A 26,739-nucleotide genomic window follows, 5' to 3' on the forward strand; every position below is an offset into this window, starting at 1 on the left:
AAAACCCAAGTAGAAGCCCTTGGCTGGAGCTCCTTGATATTCTGGTTGTGCTGGGTGTTGTCATATTGATTAAGCTCCTGGGACTGCTGCCAGAAGCCTCTAGGACTAAATCAATAGAGTTAGCAAAAGTAAAAGCTTCTTTGGGAGAATATGTTGGTTTATTTTTTAATGGTAAAGCTTCAAGGAGAATCTTTGAGGATGGCAGGACCAGCAAAGGAAAAGCCAGGCAGACCCAAATATTTGGGAGAAGTGGAGGGCGAGCAAGAGAGAGGCTCCATCGGGGGCTTGGAGTTTTCTGGAAAAGGTGATAAGTTTAGGTTGGCACTGCAGCAGCTGGGAGGGTTGGAAGAGAACATGGAAGATGCAAGAAGGACTTCCGATGAGCTGTAAAAGAGAAATGAAGTAGATGGGTCTGCTCATTCAACAAACGTTTACTGAGGTCGTACTGTGTGCCCAGCTCTGGGATGGATGATGAGGATATTACAGCGAGCAAGACACGTGGTTCCTGTCTTCATGGAACTTATCGTAGGAAAGGAAGGTATTATATAGGAAATAGGCAAATACAGACATAATTTCTAATTGTGGTAAGTGTGGGGAAGAAAAACCAATAAGACTCTGTATTAGTTTCCTGTGACTGCCATAACAAATTACTACAAACTGGGTGGCATAAAACAATAAATATATTCTCTCACAGTTCTGGAGACCAAAAGTCTGAAATTAAGGCGTGGCAGGACTGTGCTCCCTCTAGAAGAGATTTCTTTCTTCGCCTCTGCCAGCTTCTGGTGACTACTGGCTTTCCTTGGCTTGTAGCTGCCTCAGTACCTCTGTGTTCCCAGGGTCTTCTCTTCTCTGTCTGGGTCACACCAATCAGAGCTTGCCAGGGAAATTTATTGTCCTAAAGAAAAACAGAGAGAAACAAAGAGAAGTCTTTAGTTTTTGCTTAGAGTCTAACCCTCAAGCATCTTCACTCGTCACTGTCCTCCCAGACCCCAGAGGTCTAAAATTGCCAAACACCTACTTTGAACTTGTTCCAGTACTTTTAAAAAATCCTTTCTCTTTTCTTTAAGGGGATTTTGTAATTTCGTTCTGTTTTAAGGTGTGTGTGTGTGAACATGTGTGTGTGTTCTGTGAGGCATGCTGACTTCTAAGTTTAAACTTTTAGGTCTGAACAATTTATACATTCAGTTATGGGCTTACTTTCCGAAGTAGCACACATATATACACCTCACTTTTACAAAACTGTTCAGTATAGTCCTGTTGATCTCCAAGGGTAATTTGACAGTTTCTAAGGGAGTGTCAAATGTATATCTCTTCTCACCCAGCAATTCCACATCCAGGAATTTGTCCTGCAGGAAAAAGAAATGTGACCAAGTGCACAAGGATATATGCTCAGGTTATTATCACAGCTTTGCTTGTAATAGAGAAAAAAATGGATCTGTTTAGGGGAATGATTAAATAAATGATGATGCATCCATTCCCCGGAATACTGAGCAGCCTTTTGAAAGAGTGAAGCCCATTGTACGGATATGCGAAAATACATCCAGTGTGGCAAGGAGCTCAGCAAATTGCAGAACATTATATATCATGATCCCATTTTCGTAGAGAGAAAATATGAATTTTGTGTGCTTGTTTCCATTCATCCAATAATATTTATTGAGCATGTCCCAGATATCAAGTAGTGGGACACAGCTATGAAAGGGCCAGACAAACCTCTGCCCTAATGGGGCTGAATTCTAGTGTAGGAAACTGATATAAATAAAATAAATAAAATATAAAGCTTTTTAGATGTGATAAGTGTGCTAAGAATTTTTTTTTGTATACTGTATGGCAGGGGTCACATTTCATTCTTTTTCCATGTGAGCATCCCATTATTGCAGCACTATTCGTTAAATCTTTTGTTGGTTTTCCTTTCTTTTTGTTTGCTTGTTTGTTTGTTTGTTTGTTTGGGGGAAGTGCATGGGCTGGGAACCGAACCTGGGTCTCCCACATGGCAGGTGTGCTAAGAAATTTTTAAAACCGTGGAAGGGGGGGATGAAGGTGTTAGCAAGGCTGAGATTTTGGATATGGTCATCAGGGAAGATGATGGTTTAGTAAAACCAGAAGGAAATGAAGGAATGAGTCCCACTCGTGCCTAGGGGATGGGTATCCATAGAAGGGGGAACAGCCAGTGCAAAAACTGTGTTCCGGGAAAATACGAAAGGTAAACACCAGACTGTTGCTCCTGAGAAGTGGAACTGGAGTTGGGAGGCAAGACTTTTCACTTTGTAAATGATTGTTCTAAATTTTTTTTAATTAGGAAAAATTACGATGTGCATGTATTCCTTTCAGAACTAAAATCATCTGTTATAGAAGAGGGGATGTTAAGGGTTTAACAAATGCTGTTTCTGTCTCTGGTTCAAGGTCTAGAGGAAAAGCCACCTGAGTCTAACCCATCTGAGCAAAGGCACATCTTGGGGGGTCCTTGAGAAGACAGTCGGGGATACATAAGGGATGTAAAAACCAACGGAGACTTCCGCAATGTTCGATTTGAATCCTTTGCTCAAAGAGGGGTCATACGTGTGCACTGCATTCTGTTCTCAGAAATGTTTCAGACTCAAGAGAAAGTCTAGCCACCCATGCAGAGAGTGGAACTTGGGCATCCAAGCCCTCCAGCTTAGGGAAGGAACTGGGACATCCATGGGTGAAAGATAAATAGGAAAAGTTAATCATAATAATAGCAGTCATCATAATAAAATGTTAACATTTATTGTTAATATTTACAATGAGATGAACCCGTCCTAAACTTTCATATGCATATTTAGCTTTCTAACCATCACCGTGGCTACCATGACAATAATAAAGTGCTCCCATTTAACTGAGCACTTACTGTATGCTCTAAGCATACAGTGGGCATCAACTCAGTCCTTCCTTACACAACCCTATGAGGTGAACACTATTCTGATTTTACATGTGGAGAAACTGAGTCTCAGATGGAAATTTTCTCGCCCTAGCCCAAAGCCGGGTGAGCCATGTCTGATGCCAAATCCTCTGCTCTCCTCTTGCTCGAGCATCTGTTTCCAGTTTTCCGAGAGGAAGCTTGACCCAGCTGTCCCGGGTAGACTCCTTTTTACAAACTCCAGGTGTTCAGAGTCCTTATACAATGTTGAAAAACAAACGACCCGTCAGACGCACTTGCTGTTAGATTTTAAACTGTCGTCCCTTCATTTGATTTTCCTGCTGATCCAATGCATCTCCTTATTTGCTTTTTTTGGCTCTCCTGTGTGTGAAATGGAGGTGTTTAGCTATGTCTCGGAGAGCGTTAGTCCTAGGTGCAGGCGTTTGCTTGCCCCCCCCCCCCCCCCATCAGCCTTGCTTTGTCTAGGTGGATGCGAAATCTTGCCGCTGTCCGTGGTGCTGAAAGCATCCTAGGCAGTTTTGAGCTTACCCGTGTTAGCGAGCCATTACTGCTAGAGCTCTGGTGGAGAGCTCTCTTCTAGGCTTGATTTTGGAGGATACTGTGTGTCAGAGAGTTTGAAGCCCACGACTGAGAACTGGAGATTCTTTGTATTTTTGGAAGTTGAAATCCATTCAATATGACCCACTTGAAATGTGTGTTGTAGGAGGCATAGTTCTGTGAGGATTCAGAATAGCACATGATGGTTGATAATTACTAAATTAAATTGCAGCAGTTTGTTGGGGGTGGGTGGGTGAGGTCTAATCCATAAGTTTAAGGCCCTTGGTGAATACCCAACCCAATTTTTAAAGAAAGCAAAACCATCCGTCTTCTAACATGGATAAACTGCTCAGTGGTCCATAGACTATAGAATCGGGAAGACCAGAGTTTGAGCCCCCAGTCCTTCCTTGCCCCTTGAATGACATTGAAAGATTTGTTTAACCTCTCTGAGCCTTAATTTCCTTATCTGGAGAATGGGGCTTACAGCAAAACCCACTTTGTAGGGTTGTTGCAATGGTTAAACTGAAGCAGTGTGTGTATTAGCACAGTATCTGCCCAAAGGAAGCACTCGATAAACGGTACCTGTAATTATGGCTGTTGTGCTTGTTAATGAACCCCATAATGGTTGATCATATTGCCAAGTTAAATTGTGGCATTTGTTAAGTGGAGCAAGGAATATGTCCTAAACCTGTAGAGCTAGGGCTCTAGTATCCTACTTTTTTCCCCTGGTGGTTGAGGGAAGCATGTAACAAACACGAAAGTAGGTCTGCTCGGCTTCTTCCTACATGCTCAAAAAGCTTGGTTGACTCATTAGACGTATATGATTCCACCGAACATGCCCATCAGGCAGCCCCCACGGTGGGGGTCAGGTCTTGATGAGTTAACAAACCTGGTTTGATTTTCACACCAACCTAAGAAGTCGGAAATGAGGGTGGGGCCGGGAGGAACAATAAAAAGAAGGATGAATTGCCTGGACACTGCAATGTCTCACTGCAGAGCTAGGATCATCAGCCATGCTCACTTTGCAAATTGATTTTACTTGATGTTCTGGATTCCAAGAGCAAGCTCCTGTTCACAGATGTAGCCAGCATCCTCCTGAAGAATCACTTGATCATTTTCAGGGCCACACACAGCCCCTCCCTAGGGGCCTTACCACCCGGCTGTCTGTAGGTATTGATCCACCTAATTGGGGAGAGGGGAGAGGTTTCTGTGTCTGTTCTGCCTGCAGGATTGTCTGCTTTCCCGACTTCTGTGAGTCATTTCAGGAGCTAGTTTCTGCTCACATCGGGGATGCTTCTCTCCTTTCATCTTTTCTTTCCCCTCCCCCTTGTCCTCCTCGGCTGGCTGATTATTCCAGATCCCGCTGACACAGGTGCTTTCTCTCTGAACCAATCGGGGAGCAGGGAGGCTCAGCTCAGCTAGCAGGGGCATTGCTTGCCACAGCTGTGAGTTAGAACCCAGGCTTTCTAAATTGGGAGGTTCAGGCACGACTTGGGTTGGGCTGAGAAAAACCTCACCTCCTCCAGGCACAGACTACCCAGCACAACCTTTGGCTTCTGCATGGAGCGAGTTCTGTCAGCATCTCATGTTTGTGTCCAACACACCCTGGCATATTTTAAGGGGCTGATAGCCCCCTTAACATGCCCAGGGAGACTTGGCCTGAAATGAGGTGGGGGGAGAGATTTGGAAAACAGGGCCGGCCGGCTCACCTTTCCTTTCCACAGGTGCTTATTAAGTATTTACCTTATACCAGACACTCTTTTAGGTCCTAATAACAAAGCAGTGAGCAAAGTGGACAAAAATCTCCACTTTCATGGAGCTAATAGTCTAGTGGGGGGGTTATAATGAGATAAAGAAGGAAAATATAGCATATGTTTGACTGGGAAGCAGGACCAAAGGAAAAATTAAGCAGAGAAAGGGGGCTGGGAATGTCCAGAGCATGCAGCTTTAGGTAGGGAGGTTAGAAAAGGCCTCGCTGAGACATGACCTTTGAGTAAAGACCTGAAGAAGGAAACAGTGTGGGTTTCTGGGAGAATAGCATTCCGTTCTGAGGGAATAGCAGGTGCAAAGGCCCTGAGGCACAACTGCGTTTGAGGGACAGCGAGGAGACCCATGTGGCTAGAACAGAGTGAGTGAGGGGCAAAGGAGGGGGAGATGAGGACAGGGAGCTTTCAAGAGCTTCATGGGCTGCCAGTAAGATTTGGGCTTTTCCTCTGAGTGTGATGGGAGACATGGATAGGCTTTGAACAATTCCACCGGCATTAAGTTGGAATTTTCTTTTTTGACCCATTCCAAAACTACTCTTGTTTCATCAAGAGCTTGGGTTTCTCATCAGCCTCCTTGTCCTTCTCCCCAGAGGGATTATTGCCTAAGTCAAGTGGAAGGCTGGCATCCTGGACTCCCAAATTCCCCACCTGGGGTCAGAATGTGGGAGAGAAAGCTTGGAACTGCGGGTCCGCTGACTGAGCCCTCACCCCTTTCTGGTTGAGTCAAGGGCATAATTATGTAATCTCTTCCTACCCGTGAAATAGGTCTAAGGCAGAACTCCCTAAAGTTTAATGTGTACAGGAAACTGCTGGGGGTCTTGTTAAGGTGCAGCTTCTGACGGCAGGTCAGGGTGGAGCCTGCGACTGTATTTTTAACAGGTGGTGCTAGTCCAAGGACAACACTTGGCATAGTGAGGATCTAAGTTCAGTGTTGCAGCTTCTTCCTTGGGGCAGGTCTGTGGATCTTTGCAGAGGTCTGTGAATGAGTAGCAGGAGAAGGGGATGACATTTGATAATCATTGAGGCCGTATCTGATAAAGCTTTCCTCCTGAAAAGAAGATCAAATAAATGATGGGAGCAGAGAGACTCTTCTTTTGCCCACTTGCTAAGTTTCCATTGCTTTAGCTGAAAAGGCTCTGGGTCTGAAATTCAGGTGACACTGGACAATTAAAACCCTATAATGCAGACCAGAAGATCACTGCATACTACCATCCTTGGGAGGTTCTTCCTGGAAGCTTGTGCACGGAGCTGATGCAAAGAAAGTCACATCCCAGCCATTTAGGGGCAGGAGGCCAGGGGGCAAGGGGGCAGTGAGATTACAGCTTCATTAGAATCAGGTCAGCGGGGAGGCCGAGTTGGCAGGGAGGGGAAGAGAAGTCGGATTCAAATCATGGCTTCAGAAGCCTCGGCGAGGGGAGGCCAGAGAAAGGCTTGGCAATGCTTCTCTGTGTACAAATATTGTCTCTTATTTTCCCGGGCTGCAGGGTGGAGGCAGGGTGGATTATTTGTGCAACACAGCCCAGCTTTGTCCTCTATCCTCCTAATGACTGTCAGCTCTGAGGCAGGAAGCCAATCAAAGACGATTGTCGGCAGGGCTGGCTTTTGTTGGCTTCCCTAATTGCCGTGAGACTCCGATTTGCTTTTCAGAGTGTGAGCGAAGTGTGTTTTCGACTGCTTTCAGCTGGAGGCAAAGGCAGAAGCTGGTTGCAAAGGAGGCCTTGCTTTCCTGGCCAGCTTTTACTCCTGGTTTTATTTGTTTCAGACGCTGTTTTCCTACCTTGAAAGTGGATTTGTGCTTCAACTTCTCCTCCTTGTAAGGGATGTCTTTATGGAGCCAGACCCAATTCTCAGGCTGAAGAAGAGATGAGGCCAGATTGTTTTCCAAAGTAGAAATTTAGGGTGAGGGAGGTGACCTGACACAGCCGCATTCACCAAAACACATTATTCAATCCCTCTGCAAATCAGCGACTCTTCCCTGGGGGTGATTCTGTCTCTAGGACATTGGCAATATCTGGAGGCATTTTTGGTTGTCACAACTGGTGGTTGTGATGGTGGTGGTGCTACTGGCATTTAGTGGGCAGAGGCCAGGGCTGCTGCTGAGTCTCCTACAGCGCACAACACACAGGGCATCCTCTACAGCACACAGGGCATCTCTACAGCAAAATGTCAGTAGTGCTGAGGTTGAGAAACTGTCTTACAGGGCAATCAGCACTCCTATGACTTTTCTCCTGCCAGCATCCATTTCTCAACATCTCAACTTCCTCAGAAACTGCCAGCTAAGGGTCTTGGCACTTCTAAGAGGTCTGGCTGGGGGGCAGGGCCTCTGGATGAATCATCAGATCAGGTCTAATATGAGTTGAGCAGGATGGACTTTTTCCCCTTCCGTGGTATGCTCGGGCGGTCAACCTGGAGGAATGCTCCCAGGATGCCGGGAGGAGCTTGTCTGTGCCTGGAGAGGACAGAGTGTGGTGATTAGAGAGCAGAAGTGAGGGTTTGCAGGACAGTTATTCAGGGGAAGGAGGAAGCCTGGAAGTGGTGCTTCGAGTCATATCAAAAGTAACCTGGGCAAGGACATTGCTGGTGGGAATGGAAAATGGAAAACAGCTTGAGAGTTCCTCGAACAGTTCAACATAGAGTTACCAGAGTTACCACGTGACCCACAAATTCTACCCCTAGGTAAATACCCAAGAGAAATGACAACATAACACATAAATACACACAAAATCTTGTACACAAGTGTCCATAGCAACATTATTTGCAATAGCCAGTGGATGAGTGGATTTTAAAAATATGGTCTGCCCATGCAGTGGAATCTTATTCAGCCGTGAAAAGGAATGAAGTTCTGCTCCATGCTATAAGGAGGATGAACCTGGGAGACACAATGCTCAGTGCAAAAAGCCAGATACAAAAGACCCCATGTTGTATGGATAGACCCCATTTTGTTTATCCACTCATCTTTTGATGGATATTTGGGTTGTTTTCACTTTTGACTATTGCAAATCACATTGATCTGAGCATTCATGTAAAAGTATTTGTTTATGTACCTGTTCTCAATTCTTTGAGGAATATACTTTATGGTAACCATGTTTCACTTTATGAGGAACCACCAACTGTTTTCCACAGCAATTTCACCATTTTATATCCCTACCAGTAGCGTGTGAGTTTCCAATTTCTTCACATTCTCACCGAAAAGTATTTTCCATATTTTTTGGTAATAGTGATGCTGGTAAGTATGAAATGGTATGTCATCGTAATTTGAATATGCTTTGCCTTAATGACTAATGACATTGAAAACCTTTTCCTGTGCTTATTGGACATTTAATAAATATCTTCTTTGGAGAAGTGTCTATTCAAATCTTTGGCCCATTTAGAAAAAAAGATTTTAGTATGAAATATAACATATATCCAAAAAAACAATACCTTTCTAAGTACCTTGTAGCAAATAGTTATAGAACAGATTTCAGGGTGGGTATGGGTTACAGTTCCACAACTTTAGATTTTTCCTTCTAAGTACTCCGAGACATTGAAGCCTAAAGGAAAAACCAGTATACTGAGTCACCAGTCATGCTCATTTGTGAAATCCTGTCTTCTCTTTTAGAACTCCTCCCTCTCCTTTGATCCTTCTCCTGATCTTTAGGGGTATTTGGGCTATTCACATTCTAAATCTTTCATATTGGAAAGCAGTGTCAGTATTATGGATAGGGTATGGAACTAGCTGATGTGCCAGAGAGGCTGGCACCTCTGGGTTTCAGGATTTATCTGGCCTGGGAAGCATCTGGAGCCTGTAGGTCGCTGGAAAGTAATCTTAGTGCATGAAACTTCTGTATAATCTCAGATAAGGTCTCAGGAGTTCTTTAGGGTTTACAGGAATGGTGTTGGTTGGGGTTTGGCAGACTGTGGTAATTAGCAATATCTAGCCGAAGCTGGGGTAAGAATAGCTTCTTGACTCTATTTGAACCGTCTCAGCCTCTGATACCTTATTTTATTACATTTCTCTTCCCCCTGTTGTCCAGAAAGCATTGTCAGTCCCACAGGGCTGGGGCCAGGCTCATCCCCCATGTCCCATATTGCCAGGGAGGCTTTCACTCCTAGCTGTCATGTCACACGTAGTGGGGAGGGCAATGGTTTCCTTGAAGAGTTGGGTTTAGAGACAGACGCCACATCTGAGCAACAAAAGAGGTTTTCTAGAAGCAACTCTTAGGAATAATTATAGGTAGGATTAGTTTCTCTGCTACAGAAATAAGCTTCATAATATCAAGCCTCAAGATCAAGGGCTTGGCTGTTGACTTGGAAGTCCCCCGTTTTGAGACAGTATCAGGGTTCCCCTGATGGGGAAGTTTAAAAGTTCCATATTTTTTCTCAAGTCCCTCAGGGGACTTTGCCAGTACTTTTTAATTATCTGCCCAGCATACTCTGGGATGTGGCCAGGTATCACACTGAGCTCTACAAAATCACAAGCCCTCATTCCCTTTCTGGGCTCCATGTGATTGGGTTGGGTTGTTTAAATAAACTATCTAGACAGGTTGAGTTAGATTATGTGCTACAGAAAGTTTAGGTTTAAGACACAATAAACCTCTCTTCCTTTGGTCTCATATACTAGGTGAAGTTCTACTGTTATCCTTACCTCTATAGCCTGATTTACATTAGTCCTGAGAAGATCAGCTCTATTGTTAGCTCTCATTGAAGGCTGATCTCTTCAACAAATTTTTTTAACTGTTGCTGTATGTGGCAATGCTGACTTTCAGAGCTGCAGAACTCCAACTCTGAGTCTTAGCTATAACACAGGTATCCAAAGTTCCAGAGAAATACCAGGCTCTACATACATAGCATAGCCTCTCAAGACTTAGAAATAGCATTTACAGCTCCGGACTAAATGTAACTGCTATAGGAGCTTACAATCTAGGCCCCCATAAGTATTTTCTAAAAGAGACCATACAGTATTTATTCTTTTGTTTCTGGCTTATTTTGGACCACATAATGTCCCCAAGGGTCATTCACCTCACTGCATGCCTCATGACTTCATTCCTTTCTGTAGCGGCTCAATATTCCATTATATGTATATACCACCGTTCGCCATTCTACTTCTCATTGGGGATTATCCATTGGGCATTATGGATAACGTCCAAAATAAACAATCCATATTTCACTTTATCTGCATTTAGTTGTACAATCATCAACACTCTCAATTTTAGACAGTTTTCATTTCGGCCCATTTTTTATCTTTATTATTATATATATTTTTGTCTTTCTGTTGTTGTGTTGTAGCAATTCTGTATACATTCTGGATACTAAATCTTTATCAGATAGATGATTTGTGAATATTTTCCCCATTCTCTATTCTGCCGTTTCACTTTGTGGTAGTGTCCTTTAAGGCACAAAAGTATTTAATTTTGATAAAGTCCAGTGCATCTACTCTTTTCTTTTGTGGCTCATGCTTTTGGTGTCATATCTGAGCACTACTTTTTTAAATTGCCGCTTCCCACCCCCTTCCCTGCTCGTTCTCCCCGTAATACTCATCGCTTTCTAATATACTGTAGTAAAATACGGGTATCTCATTTATTTGCCTCTCTTCGGGGAGGGCAGGGACTTTTGTCTGTTTTTGCTCTCAGCTGTGTCCCCACTGCCTAGCAGAGGGCCTGGAACACGGCAGATCCTAATTAATAGATGCTCAATCAGAGTTGGAGCAAGAGAGAGGAAGGATATGCTCATTTTAAAGAAACGTGTCTATTAGAGAAGACTGGAAGATGACTTAAAGAAGTCCTCTCCGCCAGTTCGGTGCCCAAAGGACTCACTTCTGACAGCATAACCTCACAGCTCCGCCCCCGACGAGGAGGGAAAATCCAAAACAGGAAGAATATTAGGGGATGTTTGGAGGACACAATGTCGTGTGACCTGGCCTGTCACGCGGGGGCTCCTCCAGGACCTCAGAAATGTTCGAACCAGTGGGAAACCGCTGAATACCCCTTCTCCTTTCCCTTAAACAAGCCTGAAATTTTTTTCCTTAATTCCCCGATACTCCCTTTGAATATATGATTTTAGCCACCATCATAGCAAACTGCATAGTCCTCGCCCTGGAACAACACCTGCCTGACGATGACAAGACACCAATGTCAGAGCGACTGGTGAGTGGCCTCTCTCTCTCTCTCTCTCTCGGGGGTTTCTCTTTTGCTTTTCGTGGCAAATTGGGGCGGGGGGAGGGGATCAGGGGGACCATGTGGGCTCTACGTCCTGGAGCCAGAGGCAGATCTCAAAGCACTCCCCCACCCCCGCCTGCCCGGGAAGTCTACCTTTCATGGACATCAGTCACTTGGGGGGAAAGCCATGTCCTCACTTCCCATCCCCCCCACACGGCCCATCCCCCACCCCCACCGCCCCTTGTAAAATGGGGAGGGGGGTGAATAACAATTGGTCACCTCATCCACGAAGAGGTATCGCCCGTAAAACAAAGTTACTGTAAAGAGTTTTGACCCTACACAAAAATAGAACAATGCAATGAGCTCCATGAAACCATCAGCCAGATTCAGCAGCTGTCATGGTTTTGTCACATTCACTTCCTCTGTTCCCCTTTCCCTCCTTTCTATTTTAGCCAGAGTGTTTTAAAGCAAATTCCAAACAACATAACGATTCATCTCCCTGTTCTTTACATTACCACAATGCCACGATCACACCCAATGCAATCAACAGTGGTTCCTTAGAATGTTGCCTTAAGAGTTGGGAAAATGACCACGTAGGGGCTCCTTTGGTTCTTGTAGCTTAATTTCAACTATGATAGTCAGCTAGAAGTCAGACCAAGTGAAAGTCCTTGCAGAGAGACAAGGATTGGAAGGCCTGGCCGTTTACCAGCCTGTGCAGAAGTATTATTTTTACATTTCAACAATTTGAGCAGCTGTGCTGCTGTGCACCAGCTGAGAACCCCCCATGGGTAGGAGGTTTGGGGGTGAGGTTGGTGCCTAGGGTCCAACCTTCAGGTCCTGCCCTGGCCCCTGGATACTGTGTGTGACAAATGAACATTCTAAGCCAACGCTGTCCAGTTGAACTTTCTGGGATTATGGAAATGTTTTATACATGTTCTGTCCGATGGGACAGCTGGCTGAAAAGTGGCTAATGGGAGTGAGTGGAGAAATGAATTTTTTATTTTACCTCATTTAAATTAATTTAAATGTAAATGGCCACACATGGCCAGTGGCTTCCATATTAGATGGCACCGCTCCTAACACACGATCCTACTTGGCTGAGTGGCCAGAAGGAAGGAGGTGCCTTCATGCTTCTGCTTCTCTTGGAAAAGCCTCCAGACAGGAGCACCCCAGGCAGGAGACCATGTGAGGAAATGAGTGCTGGAGGGTCAGGGGAGCAAGAGGGAGGTGGGTGCACATCCCCAGGTGGGTTGGCTTCCTTACCAAGACATCTTCTTGCAAGATGCCATAGACCATCACCTCTGTCCAGCCAAGAGTGCTGACCTTGCCTTCCCTCCCTTCCAGGATGACACAGAACCATACTTCATTGGGATTTTTTGTTTCGAAGCTGGAATTAAAATCATTGCCCTTGGGTTTGCCTTCCATAAAGGCTCTTACTTGAGAAACGGCTGGAATGTGATGGACTTCGTGGTGGTGCTAACAGGGTAAGTGGCGTGCACTGTGCTCTTTTTTATTGTCTTGCTGAGGGGCTGTGAGGACTTTGGAAAGGTATCAGTTGGTGTGGTCCAGGCTGGGCTTGGGAAGGCTGAGCCCCCATGTTCTTAAGTGCACATCTGCCTCCTTCTTCTCCTACTTTCATATCTCTGCTGCACATTACAGAGGATACTTTCTGTTCCAATTAGAATAATAGTCTTATTATAGTTGATGGCTTCCAAAGTGCTTTATGTACATTCTCTCATTTAATCCTCACAATAGCCCAATGAATTAGGAAATATTAATATTCCCGTTTGACCACTGAGAAAATTGAAACTCAGAGAGTAACCGGCTTGAGATCACCCAGCTCATAAGTGGTGAAGCTAGGATTTGAACCCAAGATTAAGTGATTCCAGAACTCATGTTTCTAACTGTGGTATGTGCATGATTCTTTTGCTTTGCTTGGGGATGTCTTGCCTTTAATTCAAGTTGGTAAATGTTTATTTAGGACTTCTGAAAACAAGGAGTTGTGATTAGGACTGTAGAGAAAAAACTATCAAAAAAGATAGTGCCATGCCTTCGAGGGAGTTTCAGATATGATCCCAAGAAACCATGGTTAAAAGGAGACTGTGTATATATTTTTCTCAAAGACTCTGTGTGGGATGACAAACAAGTCCCAAGCTGGGGATACGAACACACACGCTTACAACAGAAGTTTATTCTCATTCATCTAAAGTCCGTAAAAGGTGTTCCTAATGGGCCCATTTCTCTCTTCCAGTAATTGAGTGGCCCATACCCTTGCCATATTGTGGCTCGACCCACATTATCAATTCACAGCTTCCAAGGGCTCCATGTTTGTCTACACTTAAACTCTTGGAAAACAGCATGGAAGATGGTACTTGACAGGTTTCGTGGGGCTGGCCGGGACCTGACCCCTCTGCCTTCCACTCATATCCCATTGGCTAAAACCCAACGACATGACCACATATTGCTGCAGGGGAAGCTGGGAAACATCAGGCTGTGCTTAGAAGGAAAGGGAAATGGAGTTGGTGAGCAGCCAGCTGGTCTCTGTATAGATCCCAAATCCCTTTATCAGTTCTCTGGCTGACCATTGCCATCTCATGCTGATTCCTGGCTCTTTGGCCTACCCACTTCTCTCCTGAGCTGAGTCTGTCTTTTCCCTTCTAAGACACTTCTTTGTTAAGAGACCTTCCCTATAGATTGAGAAAACCTTCTCCACTGAAAGGGGGAAGAGAGAAATGAGACAAAATAAAGTGTCAGTGGCTGAGAGATTTCAGAGTCAAGAGGTTATCCTGGAGGTTATTCTTATGCATTATATAGATGTCCCCTTTTAAGTTTAAGGTCTTTTAGAGAGGCTAGAGGGAAATGCCTGAAACTGTAGAGCTGTGTTCCAATAGCCAGGTTTCTTGAAGATGAATGTATAATGATAAAGGTTGTGCAATGTGATTATGTGATTGTGAAAACCTTGTGTCTGATGCTCCTTCTATCTACGATATTGACAGATGAGTAAAATATGTGGATTAAAAATAAATAAATAATAGTGGGAACAAATGTTAAATTGTATAGATTGAAATACTAGTGAACAATGAAAGGGAGTGGTAAGGGGTATAGAAAAAATAGGGGAAACAAAGTTTAAAATATATTGAGTAGATGGAACTACTAGTGATCAATAAGAGGGCACGGTATGGGGTATGGTATATATGAGTTTTTTCTTTTTATTTCTTTTTCTTCAGTGATGCAAATGTTCTAAAAAATGATCATGGTGACGAATATACAACTATGTGATGGTATTGTGAGCCATCGATTGTGCGCCATACACGGAATGTGTGTATGTTAAGAATGTTCATGTTATATGTTGTTTTGGTTTGAAAACAAAATATAAATTTAAATATATATATATATACACATTTAAAAAAAGGAGCGAGAGAGACCTTCCCTATCTCTCCTATAGGTTCCCATCTAGGTCCCATTTGCATTGGCGAGTGTTGTGACTCTGAATACCCATGTGCATTGGCAGGGCCCTTGCAATCCAGATTTTGAACACATTTGTCCCAGAACACTGTTGCTTTCTTGCAGAAAGAGTGGCGTCATATTGGGCTGTTTCTGTAGGGGCATTTGACATGTATGACCTGCCGTGAGGGTCCTGGGTCAGCTCTGTTGGGCAAGGGTATTCACAGAAGGACTTCTGTTGGCTGTGTCCACATTTGTGTGGTTTGGGACCTTGCCAGGTTCGGGGTACCTGTCGTGGGGCTGGGCACTTTTCTCTTACCTGGCTAGGAATCTTATCTTTGACGCAACCCTGTGACTGCTTTTTGTTATTGTGGTTGTTCGAAGACATTTATAATGAAAATTGTTCAGACATTCAAAAAGAAGTAGAGAATCCTATAACTAAAACCTGCGTAGGCACGCATTCATTCAATGGATATTTATTGAGCACCTATTGTGTGCCGGGCCCTATTCTAGTGTCTGGGACACAGCTGTGAAGCAAAACAGACAAAAGTCCCCCTCCTTGAATGCATGAATGAGCAAATGAATGAATGAGTGAAACATGTAGTGAGTTAGACGGTGGCAAGTGCTGTAAAGAAAAAAACAAAGCAGGGAAGGGGGTAGGATGTATTAGGGTCAGGGGTCTGGTATCCAGAGAAGACTTCATTGAGAAGGTGACTTTAGAGAAAAACCTGGAGGAGGTGCTGTGAGTTGAATTGTGGCCTCCTGTTTTGCTTTGCTAAAGTTACCAGAATGCAATATACCAGAAATGGACTGGCTTTTAGGAATGGAGATTTATTACCTTACAAGTTGCAATTCTCAGGCTTTGAAAATGTCCACATTAAGCAGATTAAGGGGGATACCTTCTCTGAATAAGCGCCACCCGCGTCTGGGACATCTGTCACGTGGGAAGGCACTTGGCCAGCATCTGCTAGTCTTTCTCTCTCAGGTTTCGTTGCTTCCAGCCCCCAGCTTCAGTACTTCCTGTTTGAGCTTCCTTGGGTGCTCTCCTGCCTTTTCTAGGACTTTCTGGTATGAGCTTCTAGGTATTTTCCTATTCTTTATCCTCTCGTAAAGGACTCCAGTAAGAAGATTAAGATGTACCTTGAATGGGGTGGATCACATCTCAAATGAAATAACCTAATCAAAAGGTCCCACCTACAACAGGTCTATACCCAGAGCAGTGCTTAAAAGAACATGGCCTTTTCTGGGGTACATAACAGCTTCCCCAAAACCACCGTACCCCAAAAAAGATATGTTGAGATCATAGCTCCTGTTATCTGTGAGTGTGACCTTATATGTAAATGGAATTCGTTAAGTTAAAATACGGTCATATTGGAGTTGGGTGGGTTCTCGATGCAGCATGACTAGTGTTCTCATAAGAAGGAGAGAAAAGGTACAGAGGATAAAGGCCATGTAAAGATGGAAGCAGGCTTTGGAGTCATGCTCCCATAAGCCAAGGAATGCCAAGATGGCTGGCGATCACCAGAAGCTGGGGAAAGAAGAAAGGACTCTTACCTACAGGTTTCAGAAGAGGCATGGGCCTGACAACACCTTAATTTCAGACTTCTGGTCTCCAGAACTGTGAGATAATGCATTTCTATTGTTTTAAGCCACCCAGTCTGTTGCCTCATTTTGGAAGCTCTGGGAGACTAAGAGAGGAGATGAGAAAGTACGCCACGCAGATAGCTGAAGGAGGTAAGTGCCAGTCGGAGGGGATAGGAAGTGCAAAGGCCCTGAGGCCAGACTGTGTGTGGTGTTTGATGAACACTGAGGAGCCCAGAGTGGCTGGAGCAACCCACTACCAAAATGAAACCTTACTAATACAGTATACGGCCCCCAGGTTCTCTTTCCCACCCCTGTCCCCTTCTCTCCCCTATCCAGATGCACTTTGCTGAATTCTGTGCTTATCATTTCCATTTACGTCTTTAAACTTTTCCTACTTAAGTAAGCATTTCTGAGAAATCTATGGTACTGTTTTGCATGCATTAAGTTTTTCTGTACATTACATCATAGTGCATGATTTCTTCTGCAACCTGCTTTTTGTACTCAACATGAGATTAATTTGATTGACAAGAATAGTTCTCCCTCGTTCTTTTTCACTGTTGAATAGTATTCTGCAGGATGAATATCCTACCACATTTGTCCATTTGGGTTGTTTCCTGCATTGGACTATTTTTAACTGAGCTTCCCCTCTTTTCTTATAAGTTTCTCTAGGGCATATGTCCTGAAGTGAAATTGCTGACGAGTGCACTAGGTGTGCTTTTGGCCATGCCAGATATTGTCAATTGCCCTGCAAAGTGGTTGTGCCGATTTAAGCTCCCTGGGGGCTGACCTTTGCCGGCAGGAGATGGCTTGACTTTGCAGGCTGAAAAGAGCCTTAAAAACGCCTGGTTTCTTATGCCATGGCTCGTGAACCACTGGAGGAAGTTTGTGTATTATTGAGTGTGTAGTAAGCCTCAGTAAGTGATCATAAAGTTGAAGGGTGGATATTGATGTCCCCCGGACTTACAGCCAGATGATCGCTTTTCCATTTCCCTGACACCTGATGAACTTCTAGATGTGAAATTCTTCATCTGGTACAGATGGGTCCTGGACGTGGAGACCCATCGTTGGGGTTAAGTGGATTTGTGAATCCTCTGAAAATGTAAACAGAAAATAGCATGTGTGTGTCAGTTTTTCTGGACTGCAGCTTTCATCAGATTCTCAGTGGGAATCCAGAACCCTAAAATCATAAAGAACCACTATTCTAGATTCTATTCCTTTCCCTTTTCTTTATTTTCACTCTGTATTCCATTCTTTGCTTTACTTATTCTTACTTCTCTGATGGTGGGTGCGTGGGGTGGTATTATGCTCACCTTCCATGCGAGAGACCCAGGTTCAATTCCTGGACCATGCACCTAAAAAATAATAATGATGTCTATTTCTCTGACGGTCAACTGTTTATCCTTATTGTCTGGTGGTTCTGCCTCCTTCAAATCAGGCACAAAGTTCAAATTTCATTACGTCAAATTCCAGGGGCTGTTTAGTCTCCTGTTGGGTTATATATAAGCTAGGAACAGGGCAGGTGAGCCCTGCATGATAGCCTTCTGTCCTCAATATCAAAGATGGGGTAAATACACTAAATCTTAATTTAATTCTGGGTTCTGGAGGGAGGGAACGTGAGTGTATTAATTTGACATTTAGAAAATGAGTACTTTAACAAGCACGTTTGAGTAACGCATTGTCATCTCACATTCCCAAGTAAATTATAGTAGTAAAATACTGTTCCTTTTTCATGGATGTTCAGGGTTTTTACCTTTTTCTTGTGTGAAGTTTGGCAGAAAAGCTCTCATCTGTGGACTTGTGTTCATTCTACTTAGCTCAGGGCCTCAAAGGAATACTAGATGTGGTATCATCAAACTGTTTAGAATGTGTTTTCATTGTATTTGAAGTTCTCATTGTTGTGCTGAAAATGTGCAAAAGGAAGATTTCAGATGCTTGGTTATATTTCTGAGCCTTCTTTTTTGCTGTAATGCCCAAATATATGTAAATATCTAAGAGAGTACACAATATACTTGTGCATGTTAAGAAAAGAGATTGTGAATGCTGCCAGAGAAGGAATGAAGATACTTGTTTTTCTATCTGTGGGTACATGGCATCTAGTAAGTGCTCTGTAAAATTAAATGATTGTTAAGCTGGAACATGGCAATGCTTCTGATAATCATAGTGTTCTGGGGCATTCTGTAAACTCTTTTAGGAGGTGTGAATCATCCCATAGAGAAAATCAAATAGTCCAAGAACTTATGGCAGATATCTTGTCATCAAATAAGGCATAAAGCAAACGAGTTCTGGATGATTGCCTATTCTGATCCTTTATGACTTTATTCCTCTTGAGAAGATCCTAAGAACTGTCCCAAGCTTTGGACGGTTTTGTTGAGAATCAAAGACAAGGGAAAAAACCTAAGTACTTGGGGGCCATCATGGAAGGGTGTTGACTTTTGTCTTGTAGTGTCATCGGCTCATAGGGCTGAATGGACTCTGAGTGATCCAACAACTTTATTTTATTCACACAGGAGCTCTCTTGGTTTGCTGGGGCTGCAAACAACCACACACTCGTTGGATTACAACAACAGAAATTAATTATCTTACATCTCTGGAGGCCAGAAGTCTGAAATCAAAGTATCTACAGGGCACCCACCTCCAACATCCCCTTCTCTCTGCTTTCATGTCAGAGGGCTTTCTCCAGCATCGCGGCAGTTTGCTCAGTCCGTGTGTCATATACACTCCTAAGAGAATCTTTCAGCTCATGGGTGAGGGGGTCTGTCTACATATTCCTTGGGTTTCCCCATTGTTAATGCTATGGTTGCAGAGGGTTCCAGCGAGGCTGAGCCCCAGCTGCCCAAAATGGAACCACTCGATAGTGTACCTTCTGCCAACCCCTCCCATCCTAGTTCCTTATTTGTCATCCCTTAGATAATCTACCTAGTTAACCACCTGCACCCAAGTCCTTGTCTTGGGGTCTGCTTTCAGAGGAACCCAAACTAACTCAGGGCACAATGGATGGGAGCCTCGTGCGGTACAGGTTCCAGCACCCTGGACAGCGCCCGGCACTCATCCACCTTATACAAGTGTCCTCTTCCCTCTTGAATGAAGGCCAGATGGCCAGTTGACATCATTCCACAGAGTCAAGGAATGAGGCCCTGAGTTTCTTGGCTGGTTTTTCTGTGGGGCTGGAAAAGACCTTGCCATCTATCTCTCCACAGAGAGGTCTTTCCTCTTGAATTGCTGTGACAAACGCCAGGCAGCCCCAGAGGGGTATCTGGCCACTGTCTTTATGATTTGCAGGGCTAATGACTCTTCTCACCAGGGCAGGGAGGCAGCTGCCTGGTGGGGAGAGGAAATCTCAGTGAAACGGGAGGCAAGCAGGTGCCTCGGGCTGAAGCAGAGGCTGCCAAATGGGAGGCACCACATTTTGCTTTGTGCAGGTGGAGGTGCAGGCCCTGGAGACACTGTCTTGATACAGGGGTTATAGAAGTTGGACACTGACCACTGTCTTTCTTGGACAGGGACAAAAAGTTCTCACCTTCAATGAGAGAGGTAAAGCTGAGATTTGGGGGGATGTGGAAAAATGGAAGTTCTTCCCTCTTTTCTTGTATTCTCTGGTTGTACTCATTGCCTTGATTTTCTCCTCTAGTCTTAAGGGTTTAACTAATCCTTCTATGCTCATGTTTCCCAAACTTACATTTCCATCCTGGGTCTCTCTTTAAGTCTGTCCTTTTGGGATTTCATAGGCATCTCACAATCAAGACATCCAATATTGAGCTTCTGAGCATCCCTCTAAAGCCATCCCTTCCTGTCTTCCCCATCTCACTGATGGCAGCTCTGTCCTTTCAGGTGCTCAGTCTGAAATTCACAGCTCCTCTTGCTTTCTCAACCCCCATAGCCAGTCCTTCTACAAACCCTATAGGTTATGTCTTTAACATCTAGAATCTCACCCTTACCACCTTTGCTGTTATCATCTTGGCCTGAGGCCAGCGTCATCTCTCAGCTGAGTTGTTTCAGCAGCCTCTCTGCTTCTGTCTTCCTTCCCCACAGCCTGTTATCCACACAAGCAGCCAGAGGGATCCTTTTAACACATAAATTAGATTAAATCACCTTTCATGGTTTCCATCTCACTCGGGGTAGAAGCTTAAGTCCTCTTGAAGCCCTGCACCATTTGGCCCCATCACTTCCGAAACCTCATCTGACCCTGCCTTCCCCATCACTTACCCAGCTCCAGCTGTGCTGGCCTCCTCACTACTCTTCCCACACCCCAGGCACCTTCCTGCCTCAGGGCCTTTGCACATGCTGGTCCCTCTGCCTGGAATGCTCTTCCCCCAAATGTCTGCTTGATCCATTCCCTCATCCTCAAGGCTTTACTCCAGCATCACCTGGCTCCTTAGCTATAATGTCAGCTCTCCCCCCAGCACACCCTGTCCTTTTCTTTGACTGGGATTTTTTCCATAGCACTCACCATTTTCTGACAAACTAGTTATTTTACTTATTCTATTTTTTGGCCTGTCGCCTCCACTAGATCAGCTCTATGAGGGCAGGAACTTTGTTTTTTGTTTTTTGTTTTTTTTTCTGCTAAGGTTTTATTCCCAGAGCCTAGGGAGCAGTAGGTACTCAATAAATGTTTTTGACTGAATGAATAGATCGATGGTCACTTGACCTGCTAATGGTTGGGGAGGTTTACTATAGAATGATTGATCTAGGGACAGAGTCAAGCTCACCCTGAGCACCCCAGTGTGCCTGCTGGTCTAGATGAGAGGGTGTGGTCAGGGGTCTAAGATTAACCCTTGCATGTACTTGTGGCTAGAATATGCTTACCCATGGATGTAATCCCATTCAGGAGTTGTAATGTGTCTTCCACATCGTGGCTCTGAGTGAACTGAAACTACTTTGAAGCTTTGATTGCTGCTCGGCATTAATAAGTTGGCACAAATATGAACAAGTTTGCATGCAAGAGGGGTGGTCTGAACAGGAGTGTGTTCTCAGGAATGCTGTGTCAATTAGGCAACCTGTGTGTATTTTCTAAGTGTGTACCTCACCTATGCATAAATTTCTTTTGGAGACAATCATAAGTTAAGGAATATCAAGTATTTTTTTACACAGGAGTCTCCTCCAAACCTCTAAGAAGTTTTGATTTTAGGAGCCAGGGTGCTTTGTTATTGTTGTTTGGTTTGCTTGCTTGCAATTCTGAAGAGACATGGGACATGAGTTGTTTTTTCACTGCTTACTGGCACATGTGGGGGCTACCCAAGGGGTTTCAGAATGCATCAGGGACAGAGCCAGGAATGAAACCTCAGACCCCTGAGTTCAGCTTCTGGCCACTAAAATGTACCTGGGGCTGTTTTTTTTATTTTTTATTTTTTTATTAATTTTAAATTAAAAAATATGACGACAAAGAAACACAAACATTCTTAATATATAATCATTCTGTCCTACATAGATAATCAGTAATTCACAATATCATCACATAGTTACTTATTCATCATCATGATCATTTCTTATTGAATTGAATTGAATTGCATCAATTCAGAAAAAGAAATAAAAAATAACATAAAAAGAAATAAAATGAAAACCAAAAAAATTATGCATACCATACCCCTTACCCCTCCCTTTCATTGATCACTAGCATTTCAAAATAAATTTATTTTAACATTTGTTCGCCTTATTATTTAATTTTATTCCATATGTTCTACTCCTCTGTTGACAAGGTAGATAAAAGGAGCATCAGACACAAGGTTTTCACAATCACACAGTCACATTGTGAAAGCTATATCATTATACAATCATCATCAAGAAACATGGCTACTGGAACACAGCTCTACATTTTCAAGCAGTTCCTTCCAGCCTCTCCATTACATCTTGAATAACAAGGTGATATCTACTTAATGCATAAGAATAACCTCCAGGATAGCCTCTCAACTCTGTTTGGAATCTCTCAGCCATTGACTCTTTGTCTCCTTTCACTCTTCCCCCTTTTGGTCGAGAAGGTTTTCTCAATCCCTTGATGCTGAGTCTAACTCATTCCAGGATTTCTGTCCCATGTTGCCAGGAAGATCCACACCCCTGGGAGTCATGTCCCACATAGACAGGGGAAGGGTGGTGAGTTTGCTTGTTGTGTTGGCTGGAGAGAGAGGCCACATCTGAGCAAGAAAAGAGGTTCTCTTGGGGGTGACTCTTAGATCTAATTTTAAGTAGGCTTGACCTATCCTTTGTGGGGTTAAGTTTCATATGAACAAACCACTGTGGCTGTTTTCTTGCTTCCTAGTGGTATTCCAATGATGTTAAGTAGATAATCAATCAGACTGGGAGGTCTTCATAAACCAGACAGAGGAGTTTAGACTGGTATGAAATAGCCTTGGACATTTTCAAAGCATTAAACTGTGAAGCATGTAGGAGAATTACATCTTATGCACATCTGAATTACCCAAAATCATTTGAGGAACACACAAAATAAAAGAATATATTAGTTAAATAATGAGGTCATTTTTTTCCCCACCATTCCATATAGTGAGCTTTTTCCAGGGAACAAGCACGATACATATTCATCATAGAACCCAGTGTATCTGTTAGAAATTATTTTTATTGGAAGTAACAGAGGCTGCTGAAACAACTCAGCTGAGAGATGACGATGGCCTCAGACCAAGAAAATAACAGTGAAGGTGGTAAGTGGTGAGATTCTATATGTTGAAGACATAAACTATAGGGTTTGTAGAAGGCTTGGCCATGGGGTTTGATAAAGCAAAAGGAGCTATGAAGAGGTAACTAGAAAAGTATTAGCATTAAATAGAGAAATCTGCAAACGACTGGACCAGGGTTAGCTGACTGGCTCAGTGATACCTTCTACCTTCCAGTCCATCTTTCTCAATGTGTTGAAATTTGACATTATGGTTTTTTGCCTCAAGGTTGCAAAATGGCTGCCATATTTTTTTCCTTTGCAGCCTCCTCTCAAAGAAGGAAACTTATAGTGAGAAGAGAAAACTCTCTTTGAACACTTCTCTCTTTTTTCCAGGAGGAATTCTTTCCCAGAAGTCCCCAACAAACTTCCCCATACATTTATTGGGTCACATGACCATTTCTAGTTTCAAGTTCAACTGGGAACATGAATATTGGTACTTTTTGTCATTTTATGGGAAGCTGATTCTGCCTGTAGGAAAGATGGCAGGGGAAAATGGTTGTGAGGACAACTGGTAGTGTCTGTCACTCATAGAATAACATTCTGTTTCTTTTATACCTTATATATTGACATACACATTAAACAGTATACCCTTATTTCTCTCTAGTTTTAAATACAGAAAAACATATATATGGTACTTAATAGTGATTTAAAGGTTTTTTGAGGGTATTTTTCAGTATATGCAATTTTTCCTTTGTGTGTTGACTTCAAAACCAGAACTTAATATCATTGCAGTAAAAAGTGCTTTGAGGATGAGGGTTCAAATCCTGACTCTACCACTTGGAAGATGTGTGACTTCATGCAAATGATTTATATCATCTTTACTCTATTTTTATCTGTTAAATTAGGCTCATATTAATACCTCAGTGGGTTGAGGTGAAGATTAAATAGAATAATTTTTAGTACATACTAGGTTCTCAATCAAATACAGCCAGGAGGGAGGAGGAAGATTACTGATTGTGTTGGTGTAAAGTCCTGGAATCGAGATGGTTTCAAGTCCAAGATTGTTTGGGACTCCAGTAGGAATGTGGAAATAAAAATGAAAGGATAGATTTAGGGCTGGTTCACCAGAAAAACAAAAAACAACTCCAGAATACAATAATCCACTGACTATTGCCTGGTATCCTGGGGGCATCACTGCAGAGGCATGAGCACTTTTGATGAGAAAATTGTGAACTTATTTCAGTGATGTATGGTCTCTGTGAGATGTCTGAGTAGAAATGAGCTGTAGCAGATGGGATGCAGATTATATGTTAGAGCTTGACTGTGGGTCCAGATTTGAGAGTCACTGTACAAAGAGATCAATGGTTAAAGCTGGGATGTGACTGAGCCATGTAGGAATGATGGTGTCAGAATACAAGACCACAGGGAAATGCCCACACTAAAGGACCAGGGGGAGAAAGAGGAGCAGGGAAGGAAGCTGAAGGCACAGTAGACAGGCATTTAGGAGGAGCAGCAAGCTGTGTTCAGCTATGTTGGCTGCAGCAGAGAAGAAACCATTGGGGTTTTGTGATTAAGAGGAAAAAGGGCTGTCCATAAAGAAATTGACGATGCCTGAAATCTCCATGGTGGAGGTTTGATTGAGAAGGAAAGGAAGCAGTAGTCCTGGTTCTCTCCTTTGGAAGGTTTGGCAAAGAAACGAGGGAGGAAAACATTTGGTACTTCCTATCATCTGTGTCAGAGGCAGTAATAAGTTGGACAGTCTTATTTGGAGAACATCTTGATTTCCTGGTCTTTTTTCCTCTCCTTTGCAAATTTTTTAACAGAAGGGTGGAATGGTGAGCATATTAGAAAGATGAAGAAAACACATAATTCACATATTGTGTGTATTTCCATAAATAAAATTTTGCATGATTGCATCATACCAGAGCATCTGGACAGATTTTCATGAAATTTGGAGGTTATGTTTGGGATAGTTTTATTCTGTGAGATTACCCAAAATGCACTTGAGAAGCTCTCAAAGAGGTAGGATATAATGTGTCAGAGCAGCAGAAATTGAAGTACAATTCTAGCTGACCGCTTTTTAAGAGTGCTATAACTGATGTATTAAGATACCATGGGCTGAAAACCAAATGGTGGTTTCAAATGTGAGTCCTACATTAAAAGGTACAAGAGTAGATGCTTCAGTGGCAGCATTACTTTGTGATTCGGCTGTTTCTTGTGTGGCCAACTCTAATTGAGAGGGTATCCAGTATACATACACAGGTAGGGGCATGGTGGAGTTAGAACAGATTCAAAACCCAGCTCACCAAATCCAAACTTTGTGACCTGGGGAAAGTCACTTTATCTCCCTGAATCTTGATTTCCTCATCTGCAAAAATGGCCCCTGCCTTATAGAATTATTTTACAGTTTTAATGAATTAATATCTGGCATGTGGTGGGTTGGATCTATGGATGGTATTCACCAACAGACGGTCTGAGGAAGGGATAGGGGGCTTCTTTGGGGCTCAGATCCCTCGTCAGTAAAGTGGGGCTAATATGTGTACCTACCTCAAAAGGTGGGATTCAATGAGATAATGCATGTGAAGCACTTAGAGCAGAACCTGGCTTGGAATAATGCTCAATGATATTAGCTATTTTAAGACTAATAACTATAATTACAATGATGATAGTAATTAATACTATTTGCTCCAGGCTCAGTTCCATAGACCATTAGCTAACTGCAGTGAACATTTGCTGCTGTTAGTTGGGTTCCTGACATCCAATGTCACCTCCCAATTTGGGGGGAACCCCCCCTCCCTAGTTTATAGCACTGCCGGATCATCTCAGAAGTTGAAGAGGGGTGTAGAGTGAAGGCATGCAACTGAAACGCAACTCATCACTTGCTTCCACCCAGAAACTTGGGAATGGAGTAAATGACTCAAACATAGAAGGATGGTTTGGAATCTTTGCCTGCTGCAGTATGATCTGGCTGCACTGTTCCTGCCACAGGGACTGTTGGTTCCCCCCTTTTTTCCACAACCCCCACTCACTTTCTCAGTCCAACTGTTAATTACCAGAGCTTCTTAAAAATCCCTTTTATGCCTAAAACAGCTAGTCACTATCTGGTATCTGCAACCTGGAAATCCTACTGATTTTGAGAACAAAAATCAGAAAGTGAGTAGCTCATTTGGTGACCCCAGAAAACCTAGGTTGAAAATGGGGGAGTAAGACAAGGAAAAGAAGGCATCCCATAAAAGTTGCATCAGAAAATGAGTTACCATGTGGGCAGTTGGATCTTATGCCTCTGGGAACTTTGGGAAGTAGCATAGAGTATGCGCCTGAAACTTAGCCCCCCTAAACAGTAAAGGGGCTAGAGTGAGAGCTCCTTCTGAGGGCATTGAAGTCTTCCAGGTAGCCCTGCATTTAACCTGAACATACACCTGTGGTCAGAACATCTTCACTGTCCACAGTGAACAGTGCAGGACAATGGGTGCAGGTCCAACAACATCTGCCTCACTGGCTACATTTATTTAATTCTGTCATGAGTTACAGCTCATTTGTTTAGGTTTCCTGGTGAAGCCCTTTGAGAGTTATCTGTGAGGTTTGGCAATGAGAAGGAAATAAGGTTCACCCTGTTGGCACCTAATGAGAAGTATGAGTAGCTACTCTGCAGAGAAGGGATAAATAGGGGGTCAGCTGAAAGCCAGATCCAGGCCTTTGGGTAATGTGGACTCCATTGATATTCAGGAGACAAAGAACTCTCTCTCTCTCCTTCCTGGTCTCATGGGTCCCAGGGGA

The 26,739-nt window shown here is 43.4% G+C and overlaps 1 protein-coding gene across 1 annotated transcript in view; it reads left to right on the top strand.

The window, feature by feature from the left end:
• Nucleotides 1-26,739, top strand: part of CACNA1A (calcium voltage-gated channel subunit alpha1 A) — a 303,811-nt gene that overhangs the window by 114,483 nt on the left and 162,589 nt on the right. The window contains 2 exon segments of the mRNA XM_077119400.1: nt 11,216-11,321; nt 12,678-12,817. Coding sequence (XP_076975515.1) covers nt 11,216-11,321; nt 12,678-12,817 — 246 coding nt within the window.

The sequence above is a fragment of the Tamandua tetradactyla genome, chromosome 11, assembly GCF_023851605.1.
Source record: "Tamandua tetradactyla isolate mTamTet1 chromosome 11, mTamTet1.pri, whole genome shotgun sequence".
In the NCBI taxonomy this organism is placed as follows: Eukaryota; Metazoa; Chordata; class Mammalia; order Pilosa; family Myrmecophagidae; genus Tamandua; species Tamandua tetradactyla.